The sequence below is a fragment of the Clupea harengus genome, chromosome 6 (assembly GCF_900700415.2).
Source record: "Clupea harengus chromosome 6, Ch_v2.0.2, whole genome shotgun sequence".
Lineage (NCBI taxonomy): Eukaryota > Metazoa > Chordata > Actinopteri > Clupeiformes > Clupeidae > Clupea > Clupea harengus.
Window position 1 is genome coordinate 19,675,783 of NC_045157.1, and position 14,484 is coordinate 19,690,266.

A 14,484-nucleotide genomic window follows, 5' to 3' on the forward strand; every position below is an offset into this window, starting at 1 on the left:
AAATGACTCTAATGATTATGGCTTTCAAGAATTACTGACTGAGATTTATACTACTCCTCGCGATCTGTATTTACACTCATGGTGCTTATTTTCCGAAATGTTTTCTTCTTTACTCATCTAATGTCTTCCGTCAGTCTAACTTTGTTTTAGGCGTTATTAAATGTCAATAACTCTAGCCTACTCAACACTTGCATCACTTGCTCGCAGACACCTTCAACACCCCCCCCCCACACACATACAATCACACACCCAGCATGCAACACTACTGATACCATTGATGTTCACACCCCATCGTATGTTCTGTACTGTTCATTTCTACAATATAGTTCATGGGCGGCTTGTCCATAAGGGCGAATGGGGCGACGCACTGCCTACGGGAAAAGGAGTTTTCTTTTCTGTTGGATTCTACCACTAGACCGTCTGATCTGCCTCTGAATGTCATTGTCGAATCAGCCAACAGTCACTCAGGCAACAGTCAGGCAAACGTGGTGCTTCAAATGACCCCGCCCCTTTTTGGGCAAACTGGAAATCGCCCCAGATCTCTCTCATTGACTCTCATGTTAAATCCATTTTTAACATTCAGTGTGCAACAACTCGATTCGCTCTTTGTCGGCGTACTAATGAAGATACATTGACAACAAAACATTTAGGACTTCCTAGACCAAATGTATCCATTCAACAGGTTTCTACAAAAAGGGGGGGGAATCCTACATCCAAGAATTGCAATGAAAGAAAATCGTGGCTAGCAGGCTGTGAAGTGGCTAACCTGGTCTGTATTCCTATATACCATTGTCACTTTTCATAGGTTTTACAGTGTGAATGTTCGCTCCTTGCACTAACACTGAGTTATTTTCTATGTGATGACTTATTTAGCTTTTGTAAGCCACTACTTTCAAGATCAGTCAATAAATATTGCTGGTTTTGACTTATATGTTGCCCCCTTCTTTATGTTGTTACTGGACATATCATGTGTCCTGTTAAGCTATGTTACATCATACAACTTTTGAGACATGTGGATAATGAAAAAGTGGGATATTTTAAGGTGGAGCCACATCATGTTTGCTTATGAAGGCTCCTGGATGCAACTTTCTTTCATAGATTTCCACCTGTAAATAGCTACTCTAGCTATGTAAGTATTGCTGTATGAGTTAATCAGCTAACAACAAATTGATACAATTGTCTTGCTTAATGTAACTACTGAATGGGTCGCCTTAATCATTATCAAAAATATGCCCCCTTGATAATTTTTTCAGGAGCCGCCACTGGTTCCTACTAATTCTACCCTCTGATTCCAGTTTCTTTATTGTGTGGTCTTTCTCTGCTGACATTCATTCCTTAAGGCTCTGTAGTTATACATATAACCTTCTGATACTAGCCCAGAGTTAAGCCTATTCATCAAGCAAACTATACCTACCTTCGAGTGTTACAATAGCCAGTATCATTTTATTCCATGTGTTCGTCCAGTCAAATTGGTGAATCCAAATGTTATTTAAAAAACCATAAATGATGTAATTTCTTTGTAATCATCCAAAATAATGTTAAGTGTATGGGTATTTTTCCAAATAGGCGACCGACTGGTCAAAACGTGTGATGCATTGAGTGGGCAACGCGCCGTGTATTAAGTGGGCCGGTCTGACAGTAACTCCCGGGCCACTTTTTCCCCCCAGTCCGCCCCTGGTTGTACACCTTCACAGACACAGAGTTGTTCTCTGAACGTCCCTCATTGAACTGCTGGTACTTTGAAACCTTTTGAACCTGCTGCTTCGTTTTTGCAGGCAGGCTTCTGTTTGTGTCCTCAGGCATCTGTCATCTGTAGGTTTAATACTGTTCTGTGCTGTTCTGTGTTGATCTGTGCTGCTTTATGTTGGTAGATTTAGGTGCTTACCCTGGCAGTGCTCCGGGGCCCTGCTCTCAGCACAGACAGCAGGATTTGATGGAGCTCTCTGAGGTGGGATTATGTTAGCAGTAGCACTCAGTGAGCTGCAGGCTGTGCTGATGGGCCCCAGCCCTACAGGAGGTTGAGTGGAGAGGGGATAAGAAGGTGAGGGGGTGTCTGAGGCTCTCTGGGGGAGGGGGGGCTGGAAATCCTCTAGAGGCCCCCCTGGCAGACGCTGAAATGCCTGGGCATCGCTTTCCCAAATCCCTGGCACACACAGGGGCAGGGCTTGCCCACTGCAGACGCAGCGACTTCATCAGCCAGAGAGGAGCAGACGCATCCTCCTCTTCCTCCATGTCCGCTTCCTCCTCCCCGCATCCTCACATTGTGTTGCCGTCCTCATCAAAGGCCTGCGTGTGTTGCGGGTGGTACGCTCGGCTTACCATCCAGCTGCGCTTGAGCAAAAAGCCGGGCGAGTTTGTTTTCCACAAGGCCTTTGATGTGGGCAGTGCCCGCGGGTGCCACACGGGGTGGCAGCGAGGTAATTCGTTTTTTTCCCCCTGGCCTCCCACCGCGGAGCAGGAGTCAGACGCACGAAGCTGAGCACCACTGGCAGACAAAGGAGATGTGCAGCGATGCATATCAGAGCTTCCAGATTCCACTGAGAGAGATGGAGGGAGATCAGGGGCTTGAGGGGGGGGGGGGGGAAATGATGTGCCCTTTTTTTTCATGCCACTCTGGCCAATCAGCAGCACAGCGGGCCCTGTGCTTTCATTGTGCCACGCGTTTGGTTGTTTTATCTGTCTCTGTCCACCCATCTACTGCTATCCGCCTGTGTGCGAGTGGATCTGCGTTCAAATTCCTCTGTATAAAGAAACATAAAATAAACATTGGCTCTGCATTGGGATGGTCAGCGTGTTTCTTCAAGGGGTGTAGCCTGACCTTAATGTATTTCACAAATAAATAGTTATCAGGTATATTCTCTGTGGAAACACTATGGGGTGCTTGTGAATGTGAATGCGATGCAGCACACTGCTGTAACGAAGGCTGTTAAGGTCTTGTGGTTAATTATTATCCTCTGTGTTTGTCCACAGCCTGCCTGTTTCGCTACAATGCCCTGTCCTTAGTCTACCTTCTCTACCTACTGCTGCTCCCATGGTTCCTGTGGCCCAACAAGCACACATTACGAGGTAAGAAACTGGATCCTCTTCCTATACATCTGTAACAGTTTTTCATGTCACATTTTCAAAGAGTAGGCAGTTTGTTCTGGTTTTGCTCGAGCTCAAGCTCAGTTCTTAATGATCTGCAAAGAATAAAAACCATATAAAAAATAAAAATAAAAATATCGATATCTATGATGCTGTATAACAGATTATTAGCACTCACAGTTGCAAAGAAACTGACCACAGTTATTTTTCCAACGCATGTTCAACAGAACACTTAGGACAAGTAATCAGACATGCTCCTGCCAAAGAGAACATCCCGCCTCTCTTTCTCTCTCTCACTCTCTCTCTCTTCCCCTCTCTCTCTCTCTCTCTCTCTCTCTCTCTCTCTCATCTGTGCCACTCTTATTAAACGCTACAGCCCATGAAGGCTGTCCTGTCGCTGCCAAAGTGATAGAATAAACAAAGAGGGCTTAGGGGGTTTCTAAGCGGCGGTTTCAACTCGACATCCTCTCTCATTAGAGCACCTGGCTGGGGTGGTGTGCCTGAACGAGAAATAATATTTAGTTTAGGATTAGGTTCGGCTCTGCGGCCTCACTAGGCGCTAGCTGCTTGCTCACCTCCCTAGTCTTAGCCTCCATCCACACATCATAGACAGGCAGACCCCCCCCCCCCCCGACGCACACGCACTCATACCAATCCCCTCTTGGCTGTGCCAGCTAAATTGGGCAGAGACAGGGTTGGTTGGTAGCGAGCGCAGCGTCGATGACAGGGAAGTTAAGCTCAGGCCTTTGTTGCAGTGCAGGGAGTGAGACCCAGTGTGCCAGGCAGGTGATGGTTTCCTGTCTCAGTCTCTGAGCTGAGCGGGAAACGTTTATGCTGCACATGAGTAACGGCATTGGCAAGCACTGGCCATAGCCATCAGCGTTCATAGAGTCGTCAAGTCGTTCATAGAGTATGGCACCTGGCACCTCTCCTGGTTATGGATTGGCTGGGTATTGTCATGAGGTGGTGGAATCAGAAGGCATTTTCAGGGTCCTTTAATTGACTTCTGCTGATCACCTACCTCAAGGCCACTCCAACCACTCTCCCTTGTACGTCGCTTTGGACAAAAGCGTCTGCTAAATGACTAAATGTAAATGTAAATGTAACCAAGTTGAAATGGTTTACTGATGTTTCATCTGAGTTTGTCAGTTCCAGATCCGCTGTTTTTAGATGAAGAACATTGTGGCTTTGGATTTAGTCACTTCCCTGCTTTGGAAGGGCTGTCTATGGTGTCCTAAATTCCTTGCCCGATTCAGTTGTGCCAGGATATTCCTTCTCCTTCACTGTACTGTCGAGTAACTCGCAGTAATCTCTTCCAGACATGTCTTTCTCATTTGTTGTGGACATATAGCAGATGTTGTTTTCCAGAGCTGTGTTATGTCAGCCCCCCTGAAAGAAGGACAGCGTTCTTTCAATTCAACCGTAGCTTTAACAAATTGCCCGCTCTTTCCCAGTGCATGTCGTGTGTGCAGTTTTCAGAAACCCACTGCGTGTGGGTTTGGAATATCAGCCACAGCCAAATCCCCCAGCGTAGGCCCCCACTACCCACCTACCCCCACCCCTGCCGCTATGACAACTTTATTCAGTGCTCCTTCTTGGGTTGAGGTGAGCAGGAGATATATCTCTGTTTTATGCTAACACAAATATTGCCTTAATTTAGAAAGACCAATCTCCTGATGTGCCCCTTAATCAAATATCAATAAACAGTGGATATAATATAATGTCAGGCCTGGAAGCGAGCGATTTTCCACATCCTGGCCCCATCGCTCTAACTGTGGTGAGAGTTAACAGCAGTGGTGTGTGGTGGCAGGAACAATGAAGATTCAGAGAACTGAGATCACTCTCTCTCACTCTGCCTCTTTTTCACTCTCACTCTCCCTTTCTCCTCTCTCTCTCTCTCTCTCTCTCTCTCTTTCTCTCTCTCTTGCTCTCTCTCTTTCTCTCTCTCTCTCTCACACACACACACACACACACACACACAGGGAGGAATAGAGCTGACAAGAAGAAAAGAGAAAAGATGGAGATACTCCTCAGCTCAGGCCTCCAGGGGCCTCGTTGTCCAGCGTATCCAATCTTCCCCTGTCCTGAGGCGCGATGGAGCCTATCAGTTCTTGCCGAGGGATAAGGCCGCTAGGCCGTTACTTGGCTTTACTGCTCGCTTCCCTGCCTTCCTGCAAAAGAAAGTCTGACAAGGATGTGGTACAATTATAGCAACCTCTTCATGAGGGTTTCCTTTTTCACTTGCCACAAAGACAGGATGTGATTTTTGAAACTACTGCAAACCATTCTCAAATTATTTCTTGCTTCTGTCAGCTTCTCCTCGTTCTCTCCTCCTCGTTCTCTCCTCCTGCGCTTTCCTCTTTTTTGGAAGGGAACTAATCTGTGCACAATAATAAGCAAATGAGGGGATCACATGACTCTGTCTGTGGGCTAGGGTGAGTAGAGTGGTCTATTTCAGGAGGAGTCGTTTGGCGAGGAGAAAGAGTCTCCCCTCTCGGAAAATCTGTGGGTCTGCCAGGCACCATTAAATGAAACCTGACAGAAAACAATATTAACGGCTCTAATGAAAAGCAGCTTGTTTATTCCCTGGGATGGATTAACTGCACTCCCACTCTGCCCAGCCAGGGAAGCCACACAGAGCCAGATGCCCGCAATCAGGGGTTCAGCCGAAGGATGAGCACGAAGGAGAGAGAGAGTGAGAGAAAGAGAGAGATTTAGAGCCTGTCCCATCATCCCAGTTCCTGTTCTTAGCTACCTCAGCTAAGCCCCCCCCCCCCCAACCCCATTCCTGCTAACACTGGTCCAGATGTCTGCAGGGGAAAGTGTTGATCACCAACCTGAATCCCCTGACCCAACCCCAAAGGTGCCGGCCAAGTAGCGTATTCAGGTCAAGTTAAGTCACAATTTCCTCCCTCGGCCCTTCCCCCCCTGTAAAGACGACTTAGACTTCTGTTATATAGGTGACCTGGTTACCTTGAGCTTTTGGCTCCGGCAGGGAGGAAACAACAATGATCGACTGACTCTGAGGCATCTGAGGCATCTGCTGCTGCCAAACCTCCACTACCAGGTGCTTTAGTCACCTCCGCTGAGGTCAAGTAGGGGACGCAATTAAACCGGTCCACACTCTTGTTGAGAGACATCCTCCCTCCTGCCGCGATAGCTGTCACAGGGATCTCTGATAAGCCTATCAGAAAATAATGAGCACGAGCGCTCCTGCTGAAGATAAATACACGTTTAACTCGACACACTCTGTGTATCGTTCTCTTTTCATCAGGCAGTGTTTTGATGTTGAGTGATCCGGGCGGTGTTATCTAAATTAACCCCGTTAACTGAACACATTGTCATCTGCTGCCGCTGATAAAGACGAGGCAAAATATTATGCTTGTGCCCTACTGCCGCCTGCATGGATGGTTATTTCTAGACGGCTGTGTTCACGCAAAAGACCGGTGGGGTTATCCGGCATCACAGCCAGGGGTTTCTGTGGCAAATCCCTCCCTCGTTGTGTTCAGAGCTAGCGGCACCTTTTCAAATGCAATCAGTCATCCCAGGGCGCCAATGTTCAGATTGTTCTGTCGGAACCGTTTCCTGTTGCAGTGGGGAACGGAGGAAGGGGTTGCGGCGCGTGCCAAATTAAATGCCTTCGCTCATTTTTTTTCAGCAGTCAGGCCTAAGTTGTTTTCCAGCGCATCCAGCGCTCAAGTGTGATGGACTGTCAGGAGTCATTTAAGAAATCATAAAATGAAGTGAGGTCAAACACAACCTCATAACAACCACTGGAAGCACTGAGTAGCAAAAACAGCAACAGTACAGTGAGTCTCGGCTGATATAGGAATAAAGTTTGTTTTTACCATGCTATTGCAAGTTTTATGGTTTGTGGTACTTTTACTTAGTTGTACTTCATTTTTGGAGTAGGATTAAAGACTGCTGTCTGTTTGTTGTTCATGAATTTATTCTAGACTGAGAGGCAATATGTTACCAGTATGTGCAGTTGCATTAATTTGTTCCATTATTATTTTAATCACACTTATTAATGTTTGGGCACATTTACTCACTAATAATGTCACGCTGTATTAAGCGGAATAAAATTCCCCTCAGGAAACATATTTCCCTGCCAGACTTACTGTCTGGCTCCTAGCCAGCAGTTATAATTCCATCAGATTGGATCCCAGATCCCCATAACCCGCAACATGCTCAGCATGCCATTCATGGGTTGTATCCTCAGTGTCATCCCTGCCTCATTGACCCTCTGTACAGTTGGCTTTGGGCGGTTGCTGGAGGCGTAGAAGGTTCCAGAAGGAGGATGCTCAGCCTCTTGGGTCTGCCTGTGATGTGCCCTCAGCCCTTGGCCGGAGTAGGGTCTCCATGCCTCAGTGTTGATTCAGCAGGCCCTGCGCTCTCCCACACCTACGCTGCCTTCCACAACAACAGGATGTGACTTGGATGGATCCCTGAGAAAGTTTCTCCATGTTCTATTTTTTTATGTTCCTATGTTGCATAAGTGTATCTGTCACAGCCCATCTTCCTCCATTCATTCCTGTTTTGTGATGAATTGGAATTGGAACAAGTGCAAAATGGGTTTGGCATTACACTACTGCTTATATTTACTTTAAATATTTGTTTTATTTCAGGAACAGGTGCTCAGTCATTTACTATTAAAACTACTAACATGATATCTCATAAGGATATAATTCATTTTAGGATCTTACAAGCAGTGAGGAATGAAAATATTCTCTTTGCCATTTTCTTGTCAAAGAAGTCTGCACTTTTTTCATCCTCTCTTTACCCTAAAATCTTTACATGAGTCGGCAGCATAGTTGTCATGCCTATGATTACCAGAAAGAAGATAAGGGCACATCAACAGGCTTGCAGTAGACAAGTTTCAGCAAGGCCGAAAGGGTTCAAGGTTAGCCCTGTTTTTCTCTTGTGGATAGTGGGTTGGAAAGGCTCTGCCCAAACCTGCTGCCCACAGCACCCCCCTCAACCCATCCATACCTGCTCTGCCCACAGCACCCCCCTCAACCCATCCAAACCTGCTCTGCCCACAGCACCCCCCTCAACCCACCCATACCTGCTCAGCCCAGTGCCAGGAGCTTCCTCTCCTAACAGCCACTTGTTTACTCTCTGCACCTAAACCAGGCATTTATGAGCTGCCGGAAAAACAAACATGTCACACCATTTCGCCCTCCTTTTTTCGCAACAGTTTCTCCTTAATAAACAAGCTCAAATTGAATCCAGCACTGCAAAGACTTGAATCGTGTTGACTTTCCCCTCAGCCAGCCAGAAGGCAAACAGCCTCATTTTGTCACCTCCGATGTGAGAAGTCATCCTGAAACTCGAAGACACCATCCTCCTTCATCACAGTGTCAGTAGGTTCTCTCTCGCGGCATCGGAACGGCTTCAGCAGGATAACCTTTCAAACTATAGCTGTGTGATTAGGAGAGCTATCGGCGTTCTCGCCGGCAGGGCGTAAAACAGAATGTTTCCCGGTCCATCGCAAAAGGCTGTTTTTCTTTCCATAGAGTCCGGGGGCAGTTCCCAGTAACCCAGTACCCCTTGAGGGGGCTTGGTGAGGGTCTGCCACATCAGGTGCATAAGAGTCCCAAGACTTGTTAAAACAATGTTCATAACCATGCTTGTAAAAAAAAAAAGAAATAGGGAAAGGAATCTTACAGAGCTATCCTGTTTCGTGGAAAATTCTGTAATATCCACCCCTGCATGGCTGATCTTATTTATGGTTTATGACAAAGACAAGGTGAAGGTGACAGGGTCGGTCGTTAGAGTACCTACAACATCTGCAAACGAGAATCCTGAAGTTACTCTTTTAAACAAACGTCACTGGAGAAAAATGTGGTCGAGGCCTCGGAGAAAGACAAACTGGAAAGATAAACAAAGCCCAGGAAAGACTTGATTCAGGACTCCATCGCCCCATAGCTAATTCTGCCAAGTCAACCTAACAATGTCTTTACTCAACTCTCCTGCCAGTTGCACCCTCTGCTCTGGTGCCTTGGTGTGGCTCATGCGTCTAACCTAGGACTCTGTGGAGAGTTGAACCAATGCAGGATAGTTCACACTCATATTCATATTTCAGAAGCACCCCATCGTGAACAGCCTTACGTGCCTAGTGGGCTTCTGTAACTATGGCCAGTATCCATGTTAGCATGGCGTCCTCGCTGCTGTCGATCTTCCCAATAAAAAAGGCATGGGCCAGCACTGTATTAGAGATGTGGTCCAGACCTGTCTCCAGCCAGGTCCTGTAAAAACGTTTTATTTTACTATTGCTCCTAATTTTATTGGATCACAGGAATGTATCACCGCATTCCCATCTGAGTCTTAAAATAGGATACAATTTACTAGCGCAGGCTTTGACTTTGGGTTAATTGCGTTTGAGCTTCTGCAGTTACAAGGGAAGTGTGAGTATGTGGGTCAGCTGTTTGTGGATCTCGCAGTGCTCATTTCGGGACACTTTTATCCTGTGTACACACAAACATTTCAGACAGTTTGGGGACTGTGGGTTAGGGTAGGGTTATGGAAAAGCACTTATCTCCTCATGAAGAAGCTAATAAACCAGTCATGCCCAGGCCTGACGAACTGTCATAGATGAGGGTATTTCATCCACAGCTGGGAAAGAGTTATTTCATTTACTACTACTAGTAGAGGAGTTGTAACCTTTTTCTACATGAACTGGGTCAACATATTTAGCATGTCCTCTTACTTTTTTCACATATTTGAAAAGAATCTTGAGGCAGGGTCTATTTCAGCCCATGCTAGCCCTGTGGTGTGGGGGGCTCTATGACTTAGGGCTAATTAATTCTCGCCTGCTTGACAGGGGACCTTCATCTAGCTGTCTCAGTGGCAGATGAAATGGCGCAGGCCGTTGTAAATCAGTGTGCGGCTCTTGGCTGCGGAAGAGCCAGAGTGGGCTGAGGGGTCTTGGCTGGACACAGTCCTTTTCGCGCCGAAGTATCTTTTCCCACTTTGAGTCTGTGTGCCTCTTTCCAGAACCCTTCACTTAACTCTACCGGGCTTGTTTTTCTGGCACGCTTGAAGGTGCAGAGTTCATGAGACACCAAGAGAGCCTCTAATATGGGAGAGATTTAGAGTATATTTATACACTCCTCTCTCCTAGGTTAGCGATGTTTTTCTTCCATACCAGTCCAGTCCAGCCCACAGATAGGCTCCATGATGAATGTCTGTTTACCATTTTACAGATAACCAACTCACATTCCTCAACACGAGCATGAGCAAATCAGCATTAACTGATATTATGACTATAGCAGTAGACATAGTGGTGGTGGTAGGCCTAATGTAATAACCTTAGTGTCTCAGTAAGTGATTATTGCAAAAGTTGAACTTATTACAAAATAATATATTCATGAATACTGAAGAAACTCTTCGAGCACTATTTTTCATACAACCATGTATTTTACTTTGACTGTTGTCATCCGAGGCCTTCAGCCTTCATATTATATGCAGTACCTTTCAGAAAGCTCAGTAAAATTAGCTCACCCACCCAGTAGATGTTTATTAATCAGCATTGTCTGCTGTTAATTGGGCAGCTAATTCAGGCCTTCGCTGTGTTAACATTTTTAAGTGGGCCACTGATCATAAATGAAGTGCCTTAATGCTTGAGTCATGGGATAATGCCTTGGTTTTAGAGCCACACGATTTAATTGCATGGCTCACAGTGACAAACACAGGCACTAAAATCTAGCCACCTAACTATGGACCACAGAAGAAAAAAATCAGAACATACTGATTTTCTGGTGTTGTGCAGAGCAAGGTCTGCGGGTGACGTCTGTTTCAAATGTGAGCTGCTATGCAAACACCATGGCCGCTGTGTTTGCATTTGTATGGTGGCCGGATTTGTATGTGTGTTGATCCGTGCGCGTGAATCAATATATTAACTGTTGCTTTTTTTACTATTATAATGGGAGTTGACAGGTTTATGGCGAGCCATATCAAAGCCTCCCTGTTCAGACTCTATTTGGGGCATAAAGGTTTTCGTGGGGGGTTGGGGGAGCATTTTATTGAGTGAGATTTGGTTATTTAACTGTACAGGTGTGTGCTGACTAAATTAGCTTCCGTTGACATAAAACACATGTGCTAATGGGCTTATGTGTATATGTGGGTTGTGTAGGTGTGTGTGTCAGAGAGAGGGAGAGAGAAGGGGGGAGTGTATGTGTGTTTGGAGGATGTAGGTATCTGTATGCATAGGACAACAAGCACTGCAAACTAGCTTTGCGCATCAGCAACCACGCAGTGAGAATAGGCGGGGATACCTATATTAGCTAATGTCATTGACACAAAGCAGGGTGCAATCAAGCATAAATGGGTTGAGTAATTAGAGGATGTGGCAATGAAGTCATTCTTTGTCAGCCAATGATTTGACCATACTTTATTTAGCGTTCAGTAACACACATTGTTCAGTAATTGTTCTACAATAGAGCAAACAACAAATCTCTGGTCATGAACAGAGTGATTTACATGGAGGTTCTTGTGCGGGAGGTTTGCCCGACATGAAATAATTTAGAAGTTTCACAGAAAAAGGCGTTTTGAAGGAACCCATACCGGACATACCACAGCATTGTGCTGACCCACCCATGTTTGTGCTTAGAATCTTGCTCATGTCATGAAATTAGCAGAATGATGTTGCCAAGTTATTAAATTACCTTTAGGTCACACTCAGCAGACGCCAGCGGCGTTGCCCATCCATGAAATTAGGCCGAGAGAATTCCATTGTGTGAAGTCTGGGATTGTTGCTATCATTGCAGCTAATCATTCTATGAAATCTCACATGTAACTCCAGGAAGGTCCACAAAGACATAACAGTTGGTTCAGATACGATCATGTGCTGTTTTGCGCTTGTGACTCACACTGTTTGGAGCTGCTGCGCTCGTGTCTGCTGATGGTGTTGTGAGCGCAGATTAGTTGTAGATTACGCCTTATCTAAAGTGTCCACATGAACTGCACTTGAACTCACCTAGGGGACATCTGTCCAAATGACAGAAGGGCCTCTTCAGCCAAGGTGTGCGTCTGAAAGATGACAATTGAATATGCCTCCATTTTGTTCTCTCCCCAGTGTCAAAACAAACATCAGCAATCAGTCTGAAGTGTACATAACGCTGTCTCTCTCTCTCTCTGTCTTCATTCTCCATGTGTAGGGCACACGGGGCGTTTCATCAAAGCGCTCTTCTGCACCAGCCTGCTCTTCCTGCTCGGCCATGTCTCCTTCCAGATCTGCCTCTACACCATCCCTGAGCTGGATGATGCCCTGGGACAGAACTGTGAGTAAACTCCACAACTATGCACAATCTAGAGCCACCCCATCAAATCAGCGCTGTCACGGTACATACACTCCCTTTACATGGATCTGTACATTATCACTTGTGTGTGTGTGTGTGGGTGTGTTTCATTAAGAAACAGTGAGAGAAATGGTGGTTTTGTTTATTTGGGTTTATACAGCCTTGTTAAGTTCAGCTCTATTAAACACAGTGTACCACGCTCCCATTAACAGCTGCTGAGAACACTCGCTTCAGGCTGTTTGTGGAGTCTCATGCTCATAAGACTAGTTGTCAGTAGACTAGTGTGTGTGTGTGTGTGTGTGTGTGTGTGTGTGTGTGTGTGTGTGTGCACTCATGAGTGTGTGTGGGTGCTCATGAGTGTGTGTTTGTGTGTGTGTGTGTATGCATGCTCATGAGTGTGTGTGTGCGCTGATGAGTGTGTGTGCATGATCATGAGTGTGTGTGTCTCTGTGTGTTTGCAAGATCATGAGTGTGTGTCTGTGTGTCTGTGTGTGTGTGCATGCTCATGAGTGTGTGTGTGTGTGTGTGTGTGTGTGTGTGTGTGTGTGCATGCTCATGAGTGTGTGTGTGTGTGTGTGTGTGTGTGTGTGTGTGTGTGTGTGTGTGTGCATGCTCATGAGTGTGTGTGTTTTCCCTTAAGTTCTCTTTTGGCCTGTCGCTTATTTGATATTCAGTCCTTTCTCATCGGTTTGTCCCTTTGAGCCAGAGAGTTTCCTCACAAGAGAGGCATTCTTGTCTGTCAGACCTTGTGAGTCACCAGTCTGACTCCTTCAGCCACAGTCTGTGAGGGAGCTGCCCTGCTGGCAGCCCTTCAGTCTGGGGGGCACAGCGGCAGCCTGCAGCAGGCCCGGTGTCACGCTGGTGGCAGGGCCAGCAGCTGTGGATCTGTCCTGTGGTGGCCGAGAAAGACCCTGGGGTTGGGATTCTCCACAGCAGCTTGTTGGAGTGGCAGAGAATGACCCGAGACCATGTGTATACTCTAATTACTGTCTATCTTTGGGCTCTGTATCTCTCTTTCTCTGCTTTTATATCTCTCTCTCTTTGTCTGTTTCTTTTTTTTATCCCAGGCAGCTCAGTGGAAACACTGTCAAGACATGTTGGGGTGTCCAGGTACGCTTTGAATTCACTGGCTTTGTGTTTACTTTACTTTACTACCATATGTCACTGGTGTTGTATGCTGTATGATGGTGTAGTTTATGCATGTATGGGCTCTGGATTGAGTCACCAACCATCAATTGCATTATTATGTGATGGTAACACTGGTGGAATGATCAGGGAGACATAAAGTGTTAATACAACACAGCATCTAACATCTAGCACCCTTATTTTATACCTGTGATCTGAAGATTGCCCCTGGATGACCCGTGGAACATGGTTAGGCTCCTGACCCCAGAGCTGGGCATATTTATCATCTCACTGGTCACCATGGTTACCTGCAACCGCCTTGTGAAGAAGAGGGAGGAAGGCCTGACTTCGCCTACAATCCAGAATTCCGTGCAGGTGAGCAGTCCCCTGTGGCTTCAAGGACACCACTACTACTAGATAGACAGATAGTAGCACTGAGATCCGCCCTGCACTAGCAGACACCAAACATTCATTTCTGCCTGTCTGGTGCCTTGACCTTGGAGGACAGATAGATGAAAGAGCTCTCATTGTATGTCAACCCTAAACGTTTTTTTCAATGTGTTAGGACATAATACACAAGTGTATTAAATGCTGCTTGTTTTGTTTTATGACTTTGGTCTTCTGTGATTTGTTCGTTCTCTAGAACAATAAGCGTCTATGTTATAACTACAATTTTATTAATAGCCAAGGATTTTATAGACCCAGTTTTGTTTATGACATTGTGAAGTACTGGGCATAATGTTTCTGCTGTATGGCTTCAGATCTCTTCTCATATTTAGTTGTTGATCTTAGTCATTGCCATGGTGAGATCACAGAGGAGCACTGTTTCTAGGCTCAGGTTCAGAACAGACGGGATCACATGGCACTCGCGGCTTGGTGTGTTGCTATAGCAGTATGTCTGTGGTATTCACACTTGTGCAACAACCACTGGCAAGACCAAAACCAGTTTTAAACCGCCTTTCGCAGTTGTGAC

At 46.0% G+C, this 14,484-nt stretch overlaps 1 protein-coding gene across 2 annotated transcripts in view; it reads left to right on the plus strand.

Annotated features, from left to right (window-relative positions):
* piezo1 (piezo-type mechanosensitive ion channel component 1) overlaps positions 1–14,484 on the plus strand; it is a 68,256-nt gene that overhangs the window by 20,886 nt on the left and 32,886 nt on the right. For both annotated transcript variants that reach the window (XM_031569276.2, XM_031569277.2), the window contains 4 exons: positions 2,971–3,066; positions 12,246–12,368; positions 13,454–13,496; positions 13,733–13,886. In XM_031569276.2, coding sequence (XP_031425136.1) covers positions 2,971–3,066; positions 12,246–12,368; positions 13,454–13,496; positions 13,733–13,886 — 416 coding nt within the window. The remainder of the gene's footprint in view (positions 1–2,970; positions 3,067–12,245; positions 12,369–13,453; positions 13,497–13,732; positions 13,887–14,484) is intronic.